The sequence below is a fragment of the Lampetra fluviatilis genome, chromosome 2 (assembly GCF_964198595.1).
Source record: "Lampetra fluviatilis chromosome 2, kcLamFluv1.1, whole genome shotgun sequence".
Classification (NCBI taxonomy): domain Eukaryota; kingdom Metazoa; phylum Chordata; class Hyperoartia; order Petromyzontiformes; family Petromyzontidae; genus Lampetra; species Lampetra fluviatilis.
In genome coordinates this window covers 21362983-21389761 of record NC_136276.1, presented here as the reverse complement: position 1 = coordinate 21389761, position 26779 = coordinate 21362983, and the positions used below count along the sequence as shown (strand labels likewise).

The 26779-nt window shown below is 48.9% G+C and overlaps 1 protein-coding gene across 6 annotated transcripts in view; it reads right to left on the bottom strand.

The window, feature by feature from the left end:
* Positions 1-26779, bottom strand: part of LOC144944048 (E3 ubiquitin-protein ligase HECW2-like) — a 210773-nt gene that overhangs the window by 8186 nt on the left and 175808 nt on the right. For all 6 annotated transcript variants that reach the window (XM_078872083.1, XM_078872109.1, XM_078872118.1 and 3 more), the window contains exons 20-30: positions 26418-26501; positions 20242-20351; positions 18375-18495; positions 17349-17462; positions 15796-15948; positions 14380-14478; positions 13848-13977; positions 13331-13477; positions 13082-13196; positions 5029-5114; positions 2753-2865 (exon numbers count right to left, since the gene is read on the bottom strand). In XM_078872083.1, the coding sequence (XP_078728209.1) occupies positions 2753-2865; positions 5029-5114; positions 13082-13196; positions 13331-13477; positions 13848-13977; positions 14380-14478; positions 15796-15948; positions 17349-17462; positions 18375-18495; positions 20242-20351; positions 26418-26501 (1272 nt within the window). The remainder of the gene's footprint in view (positions 1-2752; positions 2866-5028; positions 5115-13081; positions 13197-13330; positions 13478-13847; positions 13978-14379; positions 14479-15795; positions 15949-17348; positions 17463-18374; positions 18496-20241; positions 20352-26417; positions 26502-26779) is intronic.

Sequence of the window (26779 nt, the reverse complement as noted above, 5' to 3'; positions counted from 1 at the left end):
CTACAATTACCGCCACTCTCTGGACGGAAAACCTAAGTTTATCAACAGCATTATGACAGTCATTATGAGCCCCAATGTGAGTCAAATGAATATTTTCCAAGATCGAGCATCTTTTAAATTGCGTGCCAAACATTTTGCGCATTAGGATCCTCAGATGGAATGCTCGTTATAAATGTTTATTATTATCATGTAAAGGCCGATGGATTCATCCAGGCCAGAGTGGTCAATGAAGTTGGATGCAGAAACATTGACACTGGCAAGAAAATAGTTATCCTCTTGATTTAAATAATTTAAATCTTCATTGTTTAAAGTTGACAGGGTCCTACTGAGAGTCAGTGCCTCTTTTTCACGGGAGACTCGCATTCCTCTGACATTTAAGATTTCAGATATACGTACATAAAATATAATTATTTATTTAAGTGAGCTGAAAACTCATCAAGAGTCTTGAAAACTGGAAGTACATGAAGCGGTAATGCCATTATAACATAAGTTTATAACATATTTGTATTATTGAGTTTATATCGATAGTATGCTAGCTAGTTAACATCTCGGTGGCTAGAGATGTTAACTGCCTCGCCTGGTATAAAGGAGGTCGTGGGTTCGATTTCAACCCTGACGGCTGTAAATTAAGAGTTTTCATGTTCTTCCTGTGGTCGTGTGGATTTTTCTCCAGGTCCTCCGGTTTTTCCTTCCACATTTATAAAGATGCGTTTAGGGTATTTGGCTGCTATACATTTCCATACAATAAGCCACATTATTGAGCTATCATTTGTGATAGCCAAGTCACTTCTGAAATAGAGCTATAGAGCTCAGTGGGCCTTACCTGGTAAAATAAAAAGTTTAGTTTAGTTTAAAATTTAAAAAAAATGAGTTTAGTTAGTTTAGTAAAAGGAGCATATCCAATGTGTGTGAATTGGAAACACTAGCCGTATTAAAAACAACTCCTAAACAATGCTTACTTACGAAGCTTAATCCGAATTCAAAAACTTGACGCATGCTTGAATTAGGCACACAACACAATCCTCTCATTATTGCAACAACCGACTTGCTTCATGTGTCAACGCTAACTGCAGGACGTACTCAACTTAAACATCATTTAATTTTTTTACCAGGTAAGGCCGACTGAGCTATATAGCTATTTTTCCCGAAGCGACCTTTGCCGCAAATGATAGGTCGACAAAGTGGGCTTATCACGTGGAAAATTATAGCAGCCAAATACTCGAAACGCGTACACTGTGTCATCAAGATCGTTCTGAGCCGGGCGTTTTGCTTCGCTGAGCGCACAGCGCAGCACTCGAGAACAAAAGCTCTGTCGTCTTGTTTGGTGGCCACGTGGTGGTGGTGGGTGATTGAGCTTCGCAAAGAAAAACCCGGACGTCGCATCGCAAACACAGGGGGGAGAGGGGGTGCCCTCACTCTAACCGGCGGTCTCTCCAAACTGCGTGCTGTAGGGCCTCTTGAGTGGGCTTTTGGTGTCGTGTCATGTGACGCAGAGTGGGGCGGCTATGGATGACCTCAGCGCAGGCAGGGTGGCCCCACTAGCCCCGAGCCACTCCAGGTTTGGCGGTGCAGAGTTGGTCCCCGTGAGAATGTTGTGCTGCAACTGCACCACTTGAAACGTTCATGGAGAGTGGCGTTAAAAGTTTACTTGAAAAGTTCATGGAGAGTGGCGTTAACTTTTAAGTGGTGCAACTGCAACGCAAAATTCTTGATGAGCAACTCTGCAACGGACACTGCAGGAAAGTTTCCGTGTTGACTTGCTGCCTGCCTGAAATCAGGGACGTTAAACTAGGTGAAATTATTTTAGCCAGGTGAGTATCAATCAACGAATAATTTGACGCAGTATTAGCAAACTGCGGTGTTTGAGGAATACAAGCAGGCTGTGACGCTGGCATACACTGGCCTACTCTTGAGAATGTTGCCACAGTCTTCAATTTTCACTCTGTAGTCGACAAAGCACTTTGACAATTACCCAACGAAGCTACAGGACAGCATCAATGATCAGTTCCCTCTTTACACAATGGGCCAGTGGCAATTGTCTTCTTCAGTTGGTTATTCAACAGCCCAACCGTAACAACTGTTTTATTGCCAGAAAGGGTAAAAGCTATTCTTATTTTTCATACTGAGAAGCATATTATTAAAACCGCTGTGTTTGCCATTCTCCCACCACTGTGCAGAATTGTGAAGTACGCGTCGGCGGCAAAAGTAATTGTGAATGTGTCTCGTTCAAGTGTGCACATACGGGCAGATGTCTTGCGACAATCGTTCACTTTCAGTTTTTTTCATGTTCCGATTACAGCTGCAACGTCGAGGCAGAGTCGTAGGTCGCAGAGTTCACTCGCCGCTAGGGCCGGATACTCAGCAGGGCATTGACGGGGGGCGCGACGTGAACACTGATGCACGACCAGCACGTAACGGTGCATGAAGATTAACGCTGGAGCTCTGTATTTGATAGGTGGACAGTAATACCCCGGTTAACGTCGGGAATGCGTTCCATTCCGACGAGGAATATCGAAACGACGTCAATCAAAGCAATGTTTCCACATCACCAAAATACCGCACGTAAATAATATATTTACTCTCCAGCACAGAACACTTCTTTACGTGCGACGCAAATCAGTTTGTGAATTGCCGATCGCTAACGGCGTTTGCTGGGCTGGGTTCGCCAAGGGGGGGGGGGGGGGCGGGGGGGGGGGGGAGGTCGAACGCCGTGCGGTTTGGGCGACGGCGGCTCACGGAACGTGGCCTTCACCTGGGCAGCGAGGTGATCCGGCCCCACTTCTCGATGCAGAACTTGCGGGGCCCGTTGCTGCCTCGCAGCGCCGCAAACCCCTCGTACGGGATGCTCGACGTGCCGGTGACGAACTGGGGGGACGGCGCAAGGAGGGAGACACAGCGGTGATCAATCTGTCGCCACCACCACACCAGCGGCTACAATTGCTCGATTACCATTGCTACTACTACTACGCTTGTTTACCCATGTAAACTTCAACGAGTCACAAGACTCTTTTCCGAGAAGGTCCTGCCAAGTTTGTTGTAGGTGGGGGCGATGTTGCTGCTGTTGTGTGGAATCCCAATGGAGTCATTTGGCAGTAATGTTTCAGCCTTGGGATGTTTGGCCAATGCCAGAAACATCGCGTGTTGTTTTGAGCTTTTTAAATTGTATTTAGGCTCACACAGGTTCAACACGTGATCACCATCAGAACACACACTGTAAGAACATACCTATACACTGCAAACTCCTGATTTGATCTGCAAATTATTTTACCTGTAATGCATACCCCACTTCACCGCAGACATGAGGAGTCCCCCTACTGTGATTTATGTGTTTTTTTGTGTCTAAAAGTTTAAGATGAAATGTGCATGAGGAGGCCGAACATCTGTGGGATATCGATGAGCCCTCTAATCCCCTTCTGCAGGGCGATGCCAATTCCCCCCCAAGATAAACATCATTACTCGGCCTTTCCTAAACCTATTCTGCACGAGGCAGAGATGCGGCAGTGTCGCACTCATTGTACACAAAGTGCTTGCCACAACTGAACCACAATACCTTCCTGATCTCAAGAAACACAAACCATCATGCGAACTCCAGTCATCCTCGCAGCAAGCGGCGTTTGGCTATCATCGAATAAAGATGGTCACCACATCGCGCGCTATCCGATGCGCTTCAGCGGCCGTCTGGAACGCTCTTCTTTCCGATATTAGGAAGCCACCGGAGCTATGCACTTTTAAATCATCTAGATTGAAAACGAATTTCTTTAAAACTTCTTTTTGCTGTTAGTTTGTTGTCCTTTTCCCCGCTCCTCCGATTAGCGCGGTTGGCTACGTACTGTGCGAAAGAAGTTAAACATGCATAGTGGAAAGGGTGTCCGCCAAGTTCAAGTTCTTGTTAACAGCAAGAGTTTGGTAAAAAAAAACAAGAACGGTGGTTTGCACAATGCGAAACCCTGAACCGCAGGCCAACTCTAACCACTGGCTGCCACCTCTGTGATGGAAACTCGCGGTGCCACCCACTCGGCCGCTGCCAGTCAAAGGTGAACAAGTTGGCATTCAAAGAAATGAACGCACGTTGGTGGAAAGATGTCGACGGAAAACTTAAAGTTTTCAGCACGAATTTCCATGATGCGTGAATGAGAAATATACAGCACGAACGGTGAGATAGGCTTACATTCTTACGTGCCATGTGTTCAAACTTTTTTTTTATGGCAGTGTTATTGACGAATGTGTTGAGTTTTATTGTAGTTGTAGCGAATGAATATAGGCATGTGTGCCAACACATCTATTCAAATAAAATTGATTGATATGCTCACAAGACACAAACGGAATAGTGCACTAAATAATCCACTTGCGATGTACGCAGCTTGCATGCAAATGATTCACTGTTACATTTAGACCGGCAGAACAGACAAAACAGGAGACATGAGGCAAACAACACGACAAACAATACAAACGAGATGGCAAAAACAAAACAAAATAAAAAAATAAAGGATGACATCCAATCTCGCACTTGAAGCATGACAATTGATTGAATAGCCAGAGAGGTGAAGGGTCACATGCCTACATGTATAATACATTGCACACATGCCACGTACAGCTGATCTCGAAGAGTGCTTGCCGTGAGTGGTGGTGCTGTCTCTGCTAGGAGGGCCGCTGTGAGTGTGGCGTGGTGGTGGAGCGGTTCGCGCACTGCACTACGAACACGGAAAGCCGAGTTTGATTCCCGCTCACGGCCAACACCCAGTGACGTTTATCTGAACCGGTCCTGGGCCTCCCGTAGGTCGACTCAGCCTCAAATGAGTACCTGGTGCGATGTGTAAACATCGCCACTAGGGAGACAATCGCGGCCGTGCGTGGTGTTGGTTACCCAACCCCTCGTGTGCCATGCCGGCCTTTATAGGTGCTCGCTAACAGCACTTGCCCTAACAGTCTGTTCAGGCTATACGGGGGATCTTTGTATCTGATCTTTGTAGTGGTGTGGTCTGTGCTAGGGGGGCTGCTGTGTGTGTCTGGTGCTCTGCATGTTGCAACCTGCAGCAGCCTCAGCCTCTGCTCGTTGTTGAACCTCTCCACGGCCGCCCAGAACCAGCGCATGACGATGTGGCTGTCGTGGTATCCTGAGCACATCGAACGAGGCACAGGGGCACACACACACACACATTTCATTGTCAAGGTATACTGCAAGTCAACGAGCTGTACACGGGGGAATGGAAATTGCAATCGGAACTGAGTTTTTGGTTAGGCCACGTAATTATCGGACCGGATTTGTCGTTAATACTCCGCCACCAAACACTGCCAAACACCGTCATGCCAAGTTCTTAGTCGTGCCTTTCTGGCGTCTATAAATATATAATTGATTCTTGACTAAAACAATCGCACGGAAACTTCTAAACAATAAATTAACGTAGAAATATCTCCGTTTAGAAAATCACATTTTTCAAAGTATATTACTCCCCAAGTTGTCCTTACAATACGGAGCCATTTAGACTCGAGGTGCAATTCATGAACTTCTCTGCGCAAGTCGTGGTGAGGTTTCGGCACCTTCCCGTCGGCTCAAGCGAACAGAGGCCCTTGCTCATCATGCGCGCGCGCCCGCCAATCCCGTTGCCAAGGAGAGGTGGGGAGGGGATTCCGCGGGGTGTCACATCGCCAGCAGGTCATTCTTATCATCCCCATCGAGGCTGATCACCCAGGCCTTGAGACACGATAATGATCCTCCGCGTAGCCGTGTCAACTGCAGTGGCGAGTCACGTCATGGCTGTATTCCGAGCGGCTCAGCTTTGGCTTGAGCTGCTCAGTTGCGTTCAGGAACGCACGAGGGAGCGGCTAAGCCGTGGCCTGGCTCAGCCTCAGCCTCATGGGACCCATGCTGAGCACGGCTGGGACCAGGCTCAGAGCTTCTCAAGCTGAGCACGGTGGCTCTGAGCCAGCTCGCTTGAGGTCAGAGCCAAGCCTGAGCCGAGCCATGACTAAGAACATGGGCTTTAGAGGGCAGCTAATAATGCGGGCACAACACATGAGGTCAACACTATGTTCGGTCGCCTTTGTCTTCTCCATGCTGATATTTACAAACCACATCAGGTAGTAAAGTAGGCTGCGTTAAAACTGTATATATCACGCACATAATAAGAATGTCATTCATCTCAGAAAGCCAACAGAGAGGGTCAATGTTTTTTTCCAGGAGGCAGCTGCATTGGAATGTTGACTAAATGGATGTTCAATGAGTGTTTTGCATGTGCGAGCAAAGCAGAGTGCCTAGAAGAAACCCCACACATACGACAGGATAACTCACAAGGTCTGCATAGGATAAGTTCACAGACACTTTTCACGACTAACCCTCGTCACCAAAGCGCTGGATTACAGGTGTGTGACCCACTGTGTCGGGCTCCGCTAAAGTTTACGAAAGCACGTAAACCGAAGCGTTGGCAATGGGTCCGAGACGTGGCCACGTCGGCACGAATCGTGTTCGGCAAGCCCTGGAGCCCTGGAGCCCGCTGTGGCGGCTGCTGGCATGGTAGGGAGGGGCCCAGGCAGCGAGGATGTTGGCACAGCCTGTGCTGCTCTGCTCTGATGTAAGGTGAACAATCAGAACATGTGGTGAAAGATTAACAGCTTAGGGCCAGATTGATGATCTAACTGGCACTTCATTGTTTAATTGGGGCATTGGTGTCATATTTAATAACAATTTCATTCAACTATAAACTGGAAATAATTCTGGTGAATTGAAAGGAGGGGGGGGGGTGTTGAGAGAGGTGCGTAAGCTACAATTAGAGCCTTACTTAATGTAATTTATATTTATAGAGCACTTTTAATCAAGGTGCTCGACAAAGCTTACAAAAACGATGACAGAATGGAATGATGTAGTCGTCAGGGGCGTGCTACAAGAATTGAGGAATGGGTGACAGCGTTGATGTTCGGAATACCGTACAGCAGGTCAAGACAAGGGTTCATGGTAAGTAAAGAGTTGAGGCTAAAGTTGTAGTTATGTCTAGGATGAAGGACAGAGTTACTTCTCGAGCTAATTGTTGGTTTCTGATGAGCGCTGGAGCTATTATTGAAGAGTATTCTCCAAGAGGAGATCGCTGCTGTGTGGTGTCGATTGTACAATGTTCCAAGACTCAGTGCTAAGAGTATCAAGGGAAGGCGTTTGCCTCGAGTTGCTCTGCAGATGCCTGGGATTTTACATCGATTGGCTCTGTGACAGAAGAACGGCTCCACTCCAATTATTTAGTTACAGACCTTTTCCTCCGTAATGACTGCAATTACGTTCAAAATGCACGCATGCCCCTAACACCAAAGTTGGAATTTTGAAACAGTAATGCTGGCAAACGTTACGGTCGAAATATGGTCACAAAATGCGGCACAGCACTCGTGGTTCAATAACCAAGTTTGGTTTTGTTTTCATTCCATTAAAATGCACTCTGAGATTATCACCCCCTTAAATATGGCATTGATGCTTGTCACCGAATATGAGCACAAGATGTGACTGTGTGGCTTAAGCCCAACAGGATGCCTGAAGAACGGTACCATTTTGAATCCAAATACAGTGCTAGAAAATTATTTCATGGAGGTGATTTACATGAAAGCCATTTCTAAATGTGCGCGCTGCAGGCTGGCGCAGTGGCAGCAATCATTCCTCGCACAGAAAAGGGCCTAGGGTCCGATTTCCGACTTGGGTGCTTTTTGATGTGGAGTTTTTATGTCATCCCTGTGTTCTGCATGGGTTTCCTCCTGGTTTCTTAGTTTTCTCCCACAGCTAAAACACACACGATATAACTGGTATCCACACAACGTGGGGCCCTATTGCCACAGATGAAATATAATCTCCTGTGTCCCGCACCCACCACATCTTTCCTCCACCTTTCCAGTCACTCTTGAAATCCATGGATCAATCCCAACTAATCTCGTCTCCCACTCTCCCCACTCACTCCCAGGGCCAACCTCCTTACTTTGTCATCTCTAACACCAAGGCCATCACTCTCACCCCTATTTAACCCATTACATTAAGTGACCACTACCTCGTGAATTTCTTCTCTTCCCTCCTTAGGCCACCTCCTCTCAAGTCTCCATTTGCTCCAGCAGACATCGAACACTGCTACCAATGATCTCTGAATCCTATCTGTCATATCCTTAGCCCTGCTGCCATTTAGACAATCATCAATCCATACTCTATGGTTCTTTCGGTAAAGTCACATAGATGAAAAAAAGCTTCAAATCTAGAATCATCCATCCCTTCATGACATCCCAACTGGCCGACTGCAACCTCCCCAAGTCGCTTACCTCCAAACTCCGGACAGTCCAGAATGCCGCTAAATACTGCTGCCATACTCCCCGCTTGCACCTGTAAATGTTACCACTTCACACCATTACTCCGATCCCCCCCCCCTGGCTCCAAACCAAAGCCCTGATCGACTCCAAGACTGCCTTCACAACCTTCACGATTGCTCCATGCATCACATGCCCAGCTCTCCCATCTCGTCTCACTTTACTCCCCTCTACACCCCCCACTCTGGAAAACCAAGGCGTTGTGCTGAAGTCCTCCGGTCAGCCTTTGCTCGGTGAGAGATCACTCCCCTTCTCCTCTCGTGCCCTCATGGAGTGGAACTCCATTCCACCAGCCATCTGTGCTGTTGACTCCCTGCCCCTAGTCAAGTCCACAGCCAAAAACTAATATTTTCCTCTATGACTGATTATCTCTTTCTCTCTATAAAATAAGTAAATGCTTCCTTCCTTCAGGTTGACCATGTCCCTTGAGAAGCACTTGCATTAATACGCTATATAACTACCGTCAGTGTATTGCACTGTGGGTTCATGAAAACAGCGAGCCCCATTATTTCCTCAGGATTCGAGTTTCACTTGAGGGACAGGTAGTTGTAGGGCATCCTTGCATGAAGCCTACAGACAGGCATGAAGGGAACAAACCAGTTCTAAATGGCAAGGAGGTGGCAAGATATTTAAAGCCAAAGGAGAAGATTCAGATCTCGATTAAATGTCTGAAATGCATTCCTTGTGGTGACTTACTGATCCTTATGGCGACATCAGCACATTTTTACCAAAGCACAGAAAAAAAAGAACCATTCACCGACCCGTGAATGGCATGCTGAACAGCGGAGAGTGAAACCCTCACGTGAACTCCGCATGGAACGTGCTGCCAGTGCAGCGAAACTCAAGAACGTAAATACTACGTTTGCCGAGTTTAGTCACAAACCGCTAACCAACTACAAATCAAGGGACGGGGCAAGAGTGATGGGTAAGGTGGATTCAAGTTGGGGAGACAAGACATCCCTAGCAGTTGCCATCTTGAACAGAAACCAATTTGCACAGCTTCATATTCCTCCACCGAGGCCCCGGGCAGCCCAGTGAAGCCCCAGGCAGCCCCCCGTGGGGCCTGCAAGGCCCGCGAGGCCCCAGGCAGGCATGCAAGGCCTGCAAAGCCTGTGAGGCCTGCGAGACTGCGAGAACTGCTAGGCCTGCGATGCCTGTGAGGCCCCAGGCAGGCCTGTAAGCCTGCACACACGCACGAGCGCTGCCACGTAAACGCCGAACAGGTCCGCCCCCTCTCAACGCTCCCAACACTCGCGACAGCTTCAGTAGTAGCACAAACGTGACATTCTTCGGGGACTGTCGGAATGTGAAGAGCGTCCAGAGCATTCGGGGCCGCAGAATGTCGATGCAGAGGTCATGGGCAGCGATGGCAGCGATGGCAGCGATGGGTCGAGCAGCCGCTGTGAGAGCTAAGTCACTGCTCTCAGCGGTAGCGCGTTCGCCGCTCATTGCAGAGTGTTTAAACGTAAGTGCAGTTTAAAAGGTCGTAGAAAAGAATAGAATAGATAGATAGGTAGTAAGTCATAGCCACAAAGCCTTCAGCCTGGGCTTGAACAGGGGCAGGGAGTGACAGCACAGAAGACTGGGGTAACGGAGTGCCAGAATATGGGGGAAAGGAAGGAGAATGAGTGACCTACATGAGATTGTAACAACAGCAGTAACTTTTTGAAGTTGTGCTCACATCCCGCAAAAGTAATTGCTTTATGGGGTGATAACAATGTCTATCCTGCGCTTTCTGCATCCTATGTAGGTGAAGTCTACCGCAGTAATGTTTAGAATGTGAGCAGCAGGGTTGCGCAGTGGTAACACCTATGGTCACAGCAAGAGGAGAAAGAGTTCGATCCCCGACTCTGGAATCTGTCTGTGTGGAGTCTGTATTGCTCTCCCCCTTTTCTGCATGGGTTACCTCCGGGTTCTCCACTTTCCTCCCACACATAATCACGTATACAATATCATTGGTATTGGCCAAATATCCCAATGCAGGACCTTCATGAAAAAGAGTTCAGACTGGGTATGACCTTCCTGGGAAAAAAACTAATTATAATAATACTAATAATACATTAATCTTTTGGCACAATTTTAAATGATATCCCACCATGGTCAAATATGTGAAGAATATATATGTCATAGTGGTGTGGACTAGACACACCATGTACACAAGATGGATAGTTGCTTTGGTTCAGCGACACTCCAGCATAACATCAGTTTCATCAACTCAACACGTAGACTGCCTCCGATTCTCCTTTGCCTATGACTGTCTCTTCTCTAAAAGTACCCCGTCAAATATAATCATGGACAAAAGCACACCTGATGTGTCTCTTCGACTCTCACGTCGCCACTATAGCATGCGGCATTTTTCACGTGCGCCTGCATTTAGACACACCGTTACGTCCAAACTTGCATTGTGCGTTGTTCAGTCTGTTCGCAGGTCGTCGTTACGAGGCCAGCCAAGTTTCCAGGATTGGGAGGCTCGTGATATACTCGCTTGGAACGGAGACGGTGTGCGAAGCGCGGCGCCCATCCGCGCGCTCGTGCATGCATTTACTGCGTGAGTCACGTGGCCGTGACCATTGACCCCCGTTCGTGTTCGGCGCGCACCCTGGCGGCACCTTTTAGTGCTCCGTTATTGCGGTGAGTGAGTCAAGCAGTGGCTTCCCCTTACGCACACAGCGCCAGTCGACACACCCCGAGGTGGCATCCTGTCACGAACTTGCCACCTTCCTGTCGCTTACGCAGGGGTGTAAACCGTGTTTGTGATGGCAATCGCAATGTGGGCGTCGGTGCTATGTGTGATGGATCGCGTGTAGGCCTTGCAAGAAGTAACACGCAGGCCAATGTTGTAAAACACTCGAATGTATACAGCCACCCCCGTTGAGTTTAGCCAAACGCACTAATTGTAAAGTATTCCCCCATTATTCGTGAGGGATACGTTCTGGAGATTCCCGTGAATAGCAATATTTGCGGATAATGATATTGGCCTGTGAAAACCTTTTCATGAATTACCTGAATACATAAATAATAAACATCATCACTTTCTCATCACTTGATCTCATCATCACTTTATTCTCATCACATTCTTTCTCTCTCTCGATGAAATTGTGTAGAGTTCCAGATGGGATTGGAATATAGCCAAAATCGCACAGTAGGATAACAAAAAATGTGTTTGATGATGTTCAATATATTTTTTCTCATAAATGAGGCTTCAATCTCATGACGGACATTAAAGGACCAACGGCCTGACTACACGTCTTCCGTGTGTGCAACTTAATAACAACTTAATAATAATAATTAAATTGCTCTGCTGAATAAAGCCGCTTTGGTTTCCCCTATTTCTAAAACAATATGTAACACACTCTTTGGTTCTTTCGGTAAAGTCAAGAAAAAACTGCTGTGGTTGTCCCACCTGATGACAATTGCTATCGAAACGTCGTGATCTATTATTTTTCTACCTACGTGACTTTACCGAAAGAACCAAAGAGTATGGATCCTGCAGTCACGAAAGCTTCACATCAATACGTGACACATCATTGATGATAAACAGCTTTCGAGGTGATTATTGAAGTTTCGCTCCTGTAAGAAACTCAAAATCCTGTGTCTGGGATGTGTGGTCACGCTGAGAGGGAGGAATCCATGTCTCAGTGCCAGCAGCTGCTGCAACAACCACCACGAGCGCTCCCCATGGCACCGAGCTTTTCCATGTTGACATCAAAACAGCCCACTCCACACCCGCGGTGACAAACCACGATCGTCATAGCTTCGCTGCGGCGAGCCTGTAGATGTCCGACAAGTCCCCACCGCCATCACCCAGCACTGTATGTGTACAAGCTCAGGATGTGGAATGCTGCTGTGGTGGTGCCTCCACCCAGGGCCGGCGCTCGGAGGTTCCTGGGCTGGGCCCTGCACAGAACCAAATACGCCTCTGGCAACGCCCCATTCATCGCCGCTATTTCATCATCATTATCATCGTCGCTGGGTCGGAATCTTAGACCTCCCTCCCTGGCAAACGGAATTGTGAGCGGGATGGACCAAAGCCAAAGATCCCCCCGTATAGTCTTTCAAAGACTGTTGGGGCAAGTGCTGTTAGCGAGCATTCATGAAGGCCGTCACGGCACACGAAGGGGGTGGGTGGCCAACACCACGCCCGACCGCCTTTGTCTCCCTAGTGGCAATGTTTACACACCGCACCTGAGTCGACCTAGGGGAGGCCCGGGACTGGTTCAGATAATCGCCACCGGTGTTGGCCTTTGTGTCCTTCCCAGAGCAACTTGGCATAGGCAGCGACAACCACAGCCCGAAGAATAAAACATGTTCACTCTCCTTCGGGCTAGGCCACTGCAATGGTGGCCCCCCACACAACAGCTGTACTGCCACCCCTCCCCCCCCCATCCGAGATAGCAGCTGGAGTCGGCACTGCCTTCAAATAATTGTTGTGGATTTAGTGGCACTTTTTTTCTGAACAAGCTGCTGTAATCTTTGTTATGCTATAGCCATGATTGCATAATGTATGTAGAGCAAGATGTTTTACCTGCAGTATATTGTGCAATTCATATCAATTACATAATAAAACCACAGACCGCAGAACATTCACTGTAGGGGGTTGGGCAATCATTGTGGAAGATACGGTAACTTTGCCTCATGGTGAGGTGTTGCGCCTGGTCCATCCCTGGCCTTCATTCGGTGCTCGCGAACAGCATTTGCCCCAGCTCAACGGGGTATCTTTGTCTTTGCGTGACGTGCAGCCCCCCCCTGCCCCGCTCACCGCCACGGTACTCTGTGTTGGTCCTCCAGTCCAGCAGGTCGATCTCGGCCGTGCCAGCGATCACCAGCTCCAGCTCGCGGGCGTCAAACACTGACACGAGCCGCGCGTCCACCACCTGGCACACGACACCGCCACGCCATCGTCATGGTGCGCTCACTGCCCGGGGGGCGGCCGGGGGGAACGGAGTCTGGGAGGGAAGGCAACAGGCGGGGGGGGGGGTAGGGGGGAGGTGGATGGCCGGGTCCCCACCTCGTAGAAGCCCCGCACCAAGCTCTCGGTCTGCTGCACCACGCCGCGCTCCACGCGCCACTTGACCATGCGCTCGATGTACTCCTTCTTGTTCTTCTCGGTCACGGCCATGTGCGCTCCGCCCGGTCGCAGCTCCCTCTCCGTGATCTGCCGGCCAGCCAGACGACAGCGTGGCGTCACCGCGTCTCACCGCGCCCGGCGGCTTCACCGGCCAAACCTCCTCCCCCCCAACCCATCTCTTATCTCGCCACTGATGGCGGAAGGGCCTCCATTAGAGGGAGCTCTAGAGCCCCTCTCATGAAGGGTAATACACCATGTGCCCTGCTACGCACAAGATGATATCACAGGATGTGGAATGTCCTCTTTGATATCCTCTCTACGACAGGTTGCACACGATGAAAATTCCCCCGAGGAATGACCGACAAGGATCAGCACAGACCGTGCCCTGCCGCGTCCCATGCTCCCTCGACAGTGAAGTGAAGGGGAGTTGTGGGGGTGGCGGGGAGGTACAGCGCACCTGTCCGAACACCTCTTCGTTGACGGTAAAGGTCAGGTCCAGGATGTCCGTGATGTCGTTGTCCTTCATCCACTGCAGGCTTTGGTGGAACTCCTCATCCAGGTACTCCAGGTCACTCAGATCACACGGCCTGCAGGCCACGCCACAGCACCGCGCCCCAAGGGAGTCGTGTCACTCGCCACACTCATCGCCTCTGGAGCTGTTCGTGCTCAGTAAAGGAATGCCGGTGCCACCGGTCACCGTTTGAGAGCAAAAACTGCACCATTTGTACGTATATATGTTGAACTTCTTTCGCACCGCACGTAGCCAACCGTGCTATCGGAGGTGCGGGGGAAGGACAACAAACTAAACACAAAAAGCAGTTTCAAAGAAATTACTTTTCAATCTGGATTTAAAAGTGCATCGCTCCAGTGGCTTCCTAATGTCGGAAGAACGTTCCAGATGGCCGCAAGAAGCGCATCCGAAAGCACGCGATGCAGCGACCCTCTTTGTTGCCGCGAGAGCACAAACACACAGAGAGAGAGCGGCTCACGTTCTGAGAAGAGCCTTGTAGAAGGGGCGTGTGAAGAAGGCGTCCAGCAGGTACTGGTGGATGAGGGCGAGGCCCAAGATCCGCCCGCTGAACCGGAACCTGGGCCACGCAGCGCAGCACACGACGACAATGCAGACGTGTGGACTGAGCGGCGGAATCAGCGCTGCTCATCGTCGAACGCACGCGCAACACGCGCTCACCGCTGGACTGCTCGTGCAGTCTGCTCATCGTGGATATGACCCCACGGCCTGAATCAGTAGGCACCGAGTGAAAACGTAAGCGTTAAAATGCATTCTGATCGTAGATAAATGCCTGAGAGATGTGGCGAGGCAATGTTCGCTGCAAAATCGGATGTAATTAAGCATATGGTGTGAATGAAGAGCCTTTTAGATAAACCATAGCTGTGGAGCCAGCTATGGTTGGTGGATTACAAAAAAATATCCCCCGTGTAGCCCTATCAGACTGTTGGGGCAAGTGCTGTTAGCGAGTAGCATCTATGAGGGCCGGCACGGCACACGAGGAGGCGGGGGGCCAGCACCACGCCCGGCCGCCCGTCGCTCTCCAGTGGCGATGTTTACACACCGCACCAGGTACTAATTTGAGGCTGAGTCGACCTAAGGGAGGCCCATGGCCGGTTCAGATAATCATCAATGGTGTTGGCCGTGAGCGGGAATCAAACTCGTTTGCCAGGTTCGTAGCGCGGTGCGCTAACCGCTACACTACCGCTCCCCCTTCACACACACACATGTATGTGAAACTCCCTACCCATGGACAATCAGGTTACCATCTGCTGGCTTATCAGGGTATTGCAGTGCAGCAAGTGGGATATATTCCATCTGTATGGGGGCTGAGTGTTACCCCCCTGGTAGCGTGGATTTCTCCAAGTGCTGCGGTCTCCTCCGATGTGGAGTTACTCATGAATAGAGTCGGCCAAACATCACAATAAAGGTGCGCAGAGCTTGGGCAATTGTTGGCACCAATTCTAGCTGCCTTCAAACCAAACGAGAGTTTAATTGGACAAATAAGTCGATTATTATCATACATATTATTAAGTTATTCTTATTATTCACGCTTGTCTGCGAGTTGCCACACCTCTGAATCAGTCTCTGTGCATGTTAAACATTCTAATTATACCTTGGATTATTGTATTTAAACAGACGCAAAAGTTGAAAACGCAGACAATCAGGCCAGACTGCTGATGAACTCCAACGCTGCTCAAATATAAACTTCAAGGCGGCGTGCGCATGTGCCAAATCACCAACTCTGAGGCCCAGCATCTGAACGGCTAAATCACAACCAACTCTCTGAGAGTTGCCCGTCATCGGACACTCAGAGGAATAAGAAGCAGCTGAGAGGGTAGGAACACGGTGAAGTTGGGGAGACGGGAGCGGCCGCACCCCCGTGCCGAGCGCTCACCACTCGTGATGGTTGTCCACGAAGGCCGACATGGGGCTGATTTGCACGGTGTACGTGTCGTTGGCCGAGTACTCAAAGAGGCCGTAGTAGGGGTTGAAGAGCTCCCGCGACACCAGGAAGAAGAACTCCCGGGAGGGCCCGCTGTAGTCCAGCCTGCACGAGGGGACCCGGGAGGCACATGGAGGGAGCAGCCCATCTCAGACACCTACAGGTTACAGAGCGGCCAGGCACTCCGCACTCTGCACGCTGCCACGCACCCAATGACGCGTCGATTCAAGATACATTTTTTGTTACAAGAATAAACTATTTTACCAAGTAACGCCCACTGAGCTAATAGCTTATTTTTCAGAAGCGACCTGGCCACAAATGATATCTCAAAAAAAGTGGCTTATCATATGGATATATAAAGCAGACAAATACTCTAAAACGCATATTTCTAAATGTGGAGGAAAAAACCCGAAGACCCGGAGAAAAATCTACGCGACCGCGTGGAGAAAATGCAAACTCCAAATATACAGGCGTTAGGGTCGGGATCGAACCCACAACCTCCATCATACCAGGCGAGGTAATTAACATCTCGCCATTGTGGTGAGATCAATAGATTTTTATGCTCACGATACTTGCATCATCGAATCGGTTTTGCTAGAATCAATTATTTTTATGTATAAGTTGTATGTAACTAATTCACAGATAAGTAAAATTTGAAAATACTTTTTTAAAAACACGCTTTAATGAAATGTACCGTACGAGTAATGGCAGAACTCCACGACTCCAGGAAGTGGCCTCGAAGCTTGCCATAACGTAAAAGACCGTGGTGATTTACAGCCAACGTCAGTTGAGCGTGGACAATTAGACCCAAGCCGAAACATAACATTAAAAAAAGATGGTTTAAATTTTTATTTTTTTATTTTTAATGATATAATATAGTATTGCCATCAGTATGACATAAGTATACCAAGTTTGCAGTCGATACCACATTGGGAAGTGGGTTAAAATTGAGTTACAAGATTTGAGGATACGACAACGACAACAACAACAGACAGAGTCAGTTAAATAAAAGCGTGTAAAAAGCCTTTTTAACAGTCATCAAAAATAATTTATTCTTGATTCTTGATTCAAACTGCCACCAAGAATTGTAACAATTCATTTCTACTTGCTATTCAACCGACTTGCATGAGATGATGGCATATTGTTGATGACTTGTCCACTAAGTTCAGCGGAGAGCTACGAGTACTCCAGACGGCCACCGAGGTTGCTATGGTACGGCTCGGCGATTCGGCACACGATGGACGCACGAATGCACGAGATCGATAAGCTCATTTCCTACAAGCTTTTTACCTTTGTTTTTAATTATATTTGAATGTTTGCCATCAGTACCATGTCAAGAGACAAATGCATATCTACTTGGAACTCTGAGTTAGTAGTCCAGCACGATGTGCGCGAGGTGACAATGGTACCAGAAGACGACGTCACTAAACTACTTCCGCAGTCCTTTCAACGCGAGGGAGGGGAGGGAGAGGAGGGTTGCTAAAGGTCGACAGCGGTCTGCTCACCCCTCCTCGCCCACAAAGGTAACGTAGAGCTTGTTCCTCTGCAGGTCCTTGCGCGAGTGGGCCATCACCTGGTTGAAGGCGTCCTCCAGTAGATGGTCGCGCCTGATGACCAGCCTGCACAGAGGGCACGATGGCGGGGAGGGTGGGGAGGCGGTCACACAGGGATATCAGGGCCTACTAGGCCTTGATAAATGTTAGCTCTGACCGCAACTCCCATTATCCATTCATAATGCAATGAATTTGACACGGCCTACTCTGGAAAATGTTATTATGATGGGATCGTTAAACATCCACTTTGGTTACCGCACAGACTTTGGTGCCTGTTCAAATGTAACTCTAGACTCCATGTGAACTGGCTATTGGTAAATGGGTAAGTCCACAAGAATCGATGATGGTCAGACAAAACCACCTGTCCCATCCTGCACCCTTTGCTATAGGTGTCTGCAACTATTCTGAGCATGTATGTTGAACTTCTTTCGCACCGTACGTAGCCAACCGTGCTAATCGGAGGTGCGAGGGAAGGACAACAAACGAAACACAAAACAATCCGTTTGGGGATGGCCATTGCCTCTGGAAATTGAACAGGCACGGCTTGCTGATGAAACCAATGATGATGACACAAGTTCTGGGTTCATACTCTTTGGTTCTTTCGGTAAAGTCACGTAGATGAAAATAAAAAATAAAATAAAAATAACTAAATTAAATCACGACGTTTCGGAGGCAACACAAGCTTCTGTCATCAGGTGGAACAGCCACAGCAAAATTACTGTAGTGAATGAAAGAACCAAAGAGTATGGATCCTTGCAGTCACGAAAACTTCAAATCTAGAAGTTCTGGATTGTTTGACTCGTTTAAATCGAAGCTACTCCACACCATTCATTTGGAAAGCCCACAGGTTGGTGGGTTTTCACCGTTCATCCAATTTCTACGTAGCTATATGCTGTACTCCACGACGTAAGCTCATCGTCGTTTGCGAGGGCGGGCGGACGGAGAGCAGGCGGAGCGGGCGGAAGGGGGTGACCTCACTTGATCTTGCCGGGACCCTGTCCATATCCCTTGGACTCCAGCTTGCGGTAGAAGTTGCGCAGCTTCGCCTCGAAGTCTCTCTTGTAAGGGGCCGGGGCTCGGGCGTTCGCGCGCTGCGATCCTGCCGAGTGCACGCCGAGATTGCGAGATTGAAAATCGGCCGGCGGCCCGTCGGGTGCCGCAAGGGGTACTGCTGCTAGGGCCTGGGTGCCAAACGAGAAGTCAGTGTGCGAAGGACCCAACGCAGAAGATTCCTGGATGTGATCTTCCACGAGCCTCATGGTCCACCCTAAACAGCATCCACTGCACAAATCAAGGCAGCAGATGCGGATACCTGATGCACCAGTGGAAAGTTAAAAACTGTCCAGTGTGCGATTGTTATCATCCAGAATAAGCTGTGCAATGTATAACGACGCAGCGCCCGATCCACAAATACGAAGGAGACATCACAGCGATACACTCCGCTGATCCTGAAGCGGTTGTCTGGCTTGACCACCTGGATGTGAAATTGTCGTTGTTGGTCTGCATCTACAGCAGCCATACGAAAGAAGAAGAAGTAGACTGTGTAATGAACAGTTTAACAAGTAGACTTTCGCGACCAAATTATATAATATATTAGTAAACAGTCACCCCCCCCCCCTCACATTTAATTTCTTTCGGCACTTGGGGTCAGTAATTACAATACCCCCACCTCAAATCACTGCACCTGAATGGGTTAAATGATGACGTCACCGTGCTGCTGCTCTATTTAAGACCGGGAGCAAGTGGAGGGCTTCACTATTTTGGAAAATTGCCCGATGATGCTGGATGTAATTATCAGCGGTACGTCGTAAATGATGTTAAATCACTCTTCAACACACCGGTGGGCTAAAGTAGTGAACTATTTGTCTTTTGTAAACGTAACACATTTTTTTACTGTTTGGCAGTGTCGGGTGGTGGAGGGTTACGACACATTTATAAATAACGCGATCGAACCGAAACATTTTTGTTATGTGCAAAGAACGCCTACGTCAAACCACCTTCATACTGGGAGTGCTTATGACACACGCAATCAAATCAGGCAGTGCATATATGTCATTCAATCCCTGGGTTATCGACGCCAGATTTAGACACAGGCATCCAATCGGTGAATATCGTTGAGAATTAAGCCCTGAGCTGGGAACGATCGTAGCACAGTGTTAAAGCTTCCATTCCATGTCTCCTTGTGTGTGTTGTGCGTCTGCACATTACAATTGTGAGCGAACAGAATCGCAACATAAACAAATTATTTGGTGATGCTGCGTTGGCAACAACAACACCGTGGCCTTAAAAGGATAAACAATATTACAATATATATAACCGGCAACGTTTTGGGCAATGGACCTTCTTCGTAGCCCAAAGTATAAAATAAGAAGTTAAGCACACGTAAAATATAGAAATGACTATTCTTGGCATTTCAGTAAACACAAATATGACTGGGCACACACAGGCTGGGTACACAATCTGCATCGAATGTATAGAAACACTCTACCCGTGCTTTGCCCCACGTGCTGTTTGCAGTGTGTGTGTGTGGGGAGTGGTAGTGTATCGGTTAGCGCACTGCGCTACGAATTCGGTGATCCGAGTTCGATTCCCGCTCACGACCAAAAAGAGCGGCCTCAAATGAGTACCTGGTGCAATTTGTAAACATCGCCATTGGGGAGACAAAGGCAGTCGTGCGTGGCGTTGGCCACCCACCCGTTAAGTGTGCTGTGCCGGCCTTCATAGGCGGCCGCTAACAGCACTTGCCCCAACAGTCTGTTAACGGCCACACGGGGAGATGTTTGTCTTTGCTCGTGTACGAGGTGCCGTGCGCGCGGTGTGGAAGAGCGCGCTTGGTGCTGCGTACCGGGGGAGTTCTGCGGCGATGTCCCCGGCGAGCTGCGTGGGGACTGGGTGTAGCTGGGGTGCAGCAGGGAGTGCGGCGGGACGAACGACATGATTTCATCCTCAAAGAGGCTGCACACACAGACACACACACACACAACACACACGGGACAATCACTCAACTGGACGTTAGTGAGCACCTATTATGGCTGGCATAGCACAAAAGGTGCTGACATAATCTTTATTTATCCTGGATGAATCCGATGAGCTATTTTTCACAGATATCCAGCACAAAAGACGATATGAGTGCAAGGTCGAGAAAAAGGAAAGCAAGCCCTTAAAAATACGATATAATTACAAATTGTACAAGTAACTAAATTCCCATAATTCCCCAATCCCACATCCCACACAACCCCCAACCTCCACCACACAAACTCCTACCACACCAATTGCACCTCCGAGTTCTCAATCGAACACATTGGGTCCGATATCCATGCGTTCTTTATCAGGGTTATTATCTTAGGCTAAGGGGACCTATGGGAGGCCCTGGCCAAGTGTATAAACCAATTTAAAATGGTCTTAAGCATTGCAATGAATTTCATCTGAGATAATAGTGCAGTCTGATGACCACCACACCATAAACACACACACACAAGGAACCCCATATTTACACACGTGCAAATCAATAGCCCCAGCATTCATCAGTACAATGATGTACGAGTGTATATACATCAGGCACAAACACACGGCAAATTACAACTTCCTCTTGTTCTTAAGTCAGCGGCATGTAAATAGCAGGAGACGATGAACCACCACGGAGTTATTTTTGCTGAACCACAACAAAATCTGTGGCCGGAATAGCTCCCACCGCTTGACCAAAACAAGCTTGGCTCATGGTCAATGTGACATGTGCAGCTAGCCGAGCCCCAAGTCACACTCGTGTATACGCGTGACCCCGGACGGCCGTACGACGAGGCATACGGACACGCAGAAACACGAGAGCTGCAGACGCAGCGCAATTCTAACAGAGGCGTACGCAAATACACCCCAACCAATCCAGCCACCAGCACGTCAAATTCCGAAAGTATGGCTGTAATGTGATTATAGCCTCAAATGATGAATGTAAATCCGGACTAAAAGTTGTTTAGCCTTGCTGCTTACTATTGGCCTCTTCAAGGTGGACTGCCTTCTTCAGTGGCGAAGCGGCCTGATTTCCTCGTGGACCCAAGTGATAAATGTGAAAATGGACTGAACATTGGTAGAGCGTAGTGTTTAATATGATAACAATGAAATAGGTCACTGTTTTTTTTTTAAACACAGCCTAATCACAATAAATTGGGGCTCAGTCTCGTTGGATGTTGGAAGCTAAGCAGGGTGCAGCCTGGTTATTACTTGCATAGGAGACTGCCCGGGAAGAGCATAGAATATAATTTACTATTAGTGCCTTTTGTTTTGTCCTTGTGCAACTTGTCCTTCGACACTTAATAGATATTTATTGTGAGCGACTTTCTTACCTCTTCTCTATTTTGCACTCATATCATAGTTTGTGTTGTGTGTTGATGTAACGTGCTGACTCTGGCCCCTACTCAAGATCTGTGTAAAATAACTTCATAGCTCATCGAATTATTCCAGTATAAGTACAAATTCTGATTCTGTGTGAATAACGTTCTTCATAAATATGCCGACTCACACAAGACAAAGCAATTCTTCCAACCTGATTATTATAATGATTATTCCGCTGGTTTAGCCATGAAATCCTCACCGAGTCTCTAAACTTATTCTTCAGGAGGGTTCTGCAAAGTGTTTACAGTCGGGAGCAATGCTGTCCCAATCGAGAAATGTGCAGGTAATCTTTCATCATTGCGATGTTTGACCAATACACTGCGTGGTTTCACCAACATAACCCTCCACCTCCCCCCCATGATGCACAACCCCACACATGAACATCAGTGTACAAGACCACGGCTATTGGGTTACTGGCCAACACAGTCACGGCTAACTTACAGCCACTGGAGACGGATGTAATGTCAACATTTTTTTTATATATATCAGGAATCTTGAATTTCAATTGATTTGTCCGAGGGTTTGGGAAAAATGTACCGACAGCAAACGTGGCCAGTCAGTTTGATGAGAGCTCACTCACAGCCCACGGCGGATGTCGTCAAATCGCGCAACGAACACCGGCAACACCGATGCAATTTCCCGGGGTCAATATTTAGTCAGAGATAATAAATAAAAACAGCTCAAACAAAGCCTCCTGATTTAGGAGAAAGTAGTCACCTCGTTCTGCACGCTGACTATTCTACGAGTGCTGTGGCGACACGATCTGTACACCGACAAGAGAGAGGAAATGTGGCCATATTATAGCCTGTGAGTCATAAGATAAATTTCCCAAATGCACCACTTACATTTTGGTGACTGAGGTCACTCGAGGCAACTGACACTCATTTTGGTACTCTCCAAAGTTCTCACCTGGTTACACAAGCTCAAATTGAAACCTGAACAGAAACATATTGAACAGGCTGCCGTTTGAGGTGGGATTTTTTCCAGAGCAAGGTCATTGAAGAAGAGGCATTGCTTGTGCTTGCGCAACAACTCCCAGTGCAGCGTCTCTCATTGTTTTTGTAAACAAAAAAGTTAAGATTTTCCGACCAGCTAGCAAGGGAATGAGTGGTATTATCCACAATGAGACTGGGCCTACGTGAAAGCAGGAAACGGCTCATGACTGGCGCTAGGAGGTAGCGGGGTGGCTCTGGCAATGCGTGGACACTTCTGTGCCTATGTCAGGGCAAATGAGTCCTCACCACTGACATCCTTGGTCTGGGTCCAGGGCTACTGCCTAACATCGAGCCAGGTATTCATGTGCGGTGAATGTGATAGCCTCAGCCAAGGTTTCCAATGCAGAGAAGAAAACATTCCAGATAGAAACAATCGCGAAACTACGGACGGCCCAGAGACAACCACACACGCTTGTTTGCGGGAAAGCAACACAGTGAAGAGGTTGTGTAAGTGGTTGTGTAAGGTGGCCCTTTGAATGAACTATTACCACTGCCGGATATTTCAGTAAGATTTATGACAACTGTTTAAGAGGCTTTCTTGATGGGATGAGAAAGAAAACGCTTTAATTCCTTGGCAGAGTGCTGACGGAACGTGGAAAAAGGTGCGACGGTGCTGGTAGAGAAATTGTGATATTCGGTAATCGGTGATGTGATTAGCACGGTGGGCTACGTACGGTGCGAAAGAAGTTCAATGTACACACATATACATCCAAATGCAAAAGGAGTCTTGCAATCAACACTGAAACGCGCTGCAGGCCGACCGACAAGGCCTGGCAAAAGTTGAACCATTTCAATAAGCTCCTTCCTGGGCATATAAAAGAACGTGGGCGTGCACTCCACTTTGCTCTCTCCCCAACAAAAGCACTAATTGGCTGTGTCGGGTGGTGGCGGGTTTAACAACACATTTATATTTACGCGATCTAACCCCAAAAACCTCTATTATGGACTATTCAGGTAGACACAGAAGGTTAACACCAGCACAAACACATTACGGCGCAATGAAAACCTGTCTAAACCACATGTTTAAAAAAACTGTTTCAATAAACTCTACAACCCTGGGGTCTTCCTAAGCTCTGATACCTACATTCCCTAATGAATGTTCTTAAGAATCAATGCCCACTGGATCAGAGGTAGTGAAGGGGGTTCCATGTTTGATGGGAAGCTTCCGCCCTGCACCAGACACTCATGCCTTTTGAACGCAGGGGGGAAAGGGGTTCAACATTTAATGCTCAGCGGCACGAAGAACTGCACACGGGTTTAATGAAAAGGTTAGCAGGAATTGATTTTTTTTGTCCGCTTTTACAAACGTGGAAGGCGTGTGCCCGCTGCATCGTCACCTGTTTGAGCAGCGGCTCACGCCCGTCAAACGAATCTTCTGCGCTCCTCGCGATCCGTAACGAAGCCTGGCGCGGATGAATCGATGCAATCTTGCAACGTGAAAAGTGCCATTTAAATTGCGCCGGTGGCAGGATATGAACAGATATCACCGATTACTCGGGTAGAGCCTTCTTGCTCATACAAATGCAGGTAGTGAAACAGTGCTTGTCCATTCATCTTGTATTGGACAGGCCCAACTCTCTAGACTCTATCTGGTTGTGGACGGTGGCAAGGTACATCACACGCCAGTGCACAAGGCATTGCCGTGGATCCATTTGTCTGTACCGAGAGTACAGACGTCATGTCCAACAATAATAACAAAAATATGACGGCAGCTTTGTCACCAACAATTGCCACTCTAGCACTCGTGATAAGGATGTTAGCGTGTAAACAACCGCAATGCACTGCCGTGAGCGACGTGAAATGCTCTCAAATGAAATTATAATTTTCACTGCTGGATAAAGCCCTCCCCACGACGCGCCATAGGGGCTGTGAACCATCGCTTGTTACGCGCTGGAGCGTCCCAGAGATTTGACGCAGGGAGACTTCTCTCGGAGCTGGGTGAGGGGGAGAGCGATGAAAATGGGGAAACATGAGGAGCTAAGTGCAGATGAGTGGAGAGGCGAACAGGGAGGATAACACTGGAGAGGCAATGGTAAAGATATATGAAGGCCACGCGAACAGCAAGAGATTTGAAGGAAATGAAGACGGGAACCGTGCTGGGATGAAGAAACTGGAAGGGATGAGTGGGACAACTGTGGTATAGATTTGAACGAGATGGCTTGCTATACGCCTATAGGAGATAGCGGACATCTGAAGATCAGTGCCCGAGCGCAGGGCTGTCGGGAGAGCTCTGAGGGAGGCGTTTGAAGGCGAGTGTGAGGGGAGAGCGGTGAGAGAGTGTTTTTACGGCAGGGTGTTCTGTTGAAGCACACGGCCCTGCAGAAGCCTCGGTGTGCGGAGCTGGTGAGGCAGTCCAACAAGGAGCCTCCACCATGCTGGGGGGGGATCCGGTTGCAGATAGAGATGTGCGCACGGGAACGCACGCACTACAGATGTGTGCGCTTACACCCGCACGTACGCTCGCTCATTGTCCCGGCACAAGCATCGCAATCGATTTATCTGCAATAATGATGCTTGCTTTTTTTAAAAATACATCTGTATAAAGTCTCTTGTCGACCATTCTGGCCAATAACTGCGCCGATACGAGCAAGGGTATGTGGTGAGCCACGGGCTCAGTTTCACCGTTGATTGCTTTCGCTGTTGTCGAATCGTGTTACGTGTCCTGGCACAGACAGCGGGACAAGGTGGAATGATGGAGATGCTATTGCCCAGGCGGGGCATAGCAACAAAGTGGCCGGGTTGCTCCCCTGGAGATGTGCTTGACGGAGGACATTTACGTAACAGCAACATGGCCTACATCGCTACAGCCCGAGACAAAGTGGTGAGGTGACACGCAGCTCCGGCACAATCGCCCAACCGTGAACACCTTTGTCGGTGAGAATGTGTCAAAACGTCGAACTTTGTGCTTTCTCAACACGAATGTCAAAGCAAGAGGAAAAAAGCACGCCTGTCAAACGTGGGTTATACAACACTTATTATACACAGAGCGACCCCGGCTGGCACAAAGAAGGCATCATTTCGTGCGTTTGGGAATTTCCTTGAAGCCTTCGTTAATCCTTTTGGCCGCAGCCTCCGTGACTGCAGTGGTTCGAGCGAGCTCTGCCAAGGAGGAGGAGGAGCCTTTCTGCTCGTTATTCCTTGAAATGGACAAGAAAATTGGCTCCGAGGCCTTGGATTAGGCGAGTGGCACCAAGGGCATTTAATCCATTCACAGCTAGAGGGGCGCCTGCCGTGCCAATGGAGCCGGCTGGTACTGCGTTAGCACTAGCAATACTAAACATTTATTTATAATAACTATCATTACCTATTAACCCAGGGAAGCCATAGAGTCGAGAGAGTCTTGTTACGTTGAGACGTTTGGGCCAAAACCAGGTACAGCGTAATGTCGTCATCAGTGGAGGAAACCGCAGAAGCCAATGGAACCCCATGCGGACTCCACTCGCAAACGTGCCCGAGTCGGGAATCGAACACGGGTTTCTTTTTGCTGTTTGGGGACAGTACCCAGGCGGCTCGGTTCGTTGAGCAGAGCAAGAACCACAGCACAACCACTCCGCCCCGATGCGCACGCAAGCGTCATAGCGCGCGTCAGCAATGCGATGGCCAACGGAGGCGCCACCGTTTCGCCGCGCGCGCTTCCCACCTGAGCAGGATGACGAGGTCGGCGTCGCCCGACAGGCGCTCCAGGCCCGACGTGCCCTCGCTGCGCACGAACTGGATCTTCTCCCTGCGCGGGGGGCGGGGGGCAGAGCCACAGTGAGGAGGCGTCGCGTCGCACGCGCACAGGCACAGCACGTAGAGGAGGCAGCACGCGAATGCCGCCGCGTACAGCTCGCTCAGCGCACGCCGCGCGTCCGCCTCCGGCGGCGGCGGCATTGCCGGGGGGGGGTGGCGGAAGGCTCCTCGCCACCGCAGACGCGTCTCCTCCTCGCCCGTCGCGAGCGAAGGCCGCGGACGGGCGCGTTCAACAATCGGAAGGCTTTGCCCGCGTGGACGGTCACGCGT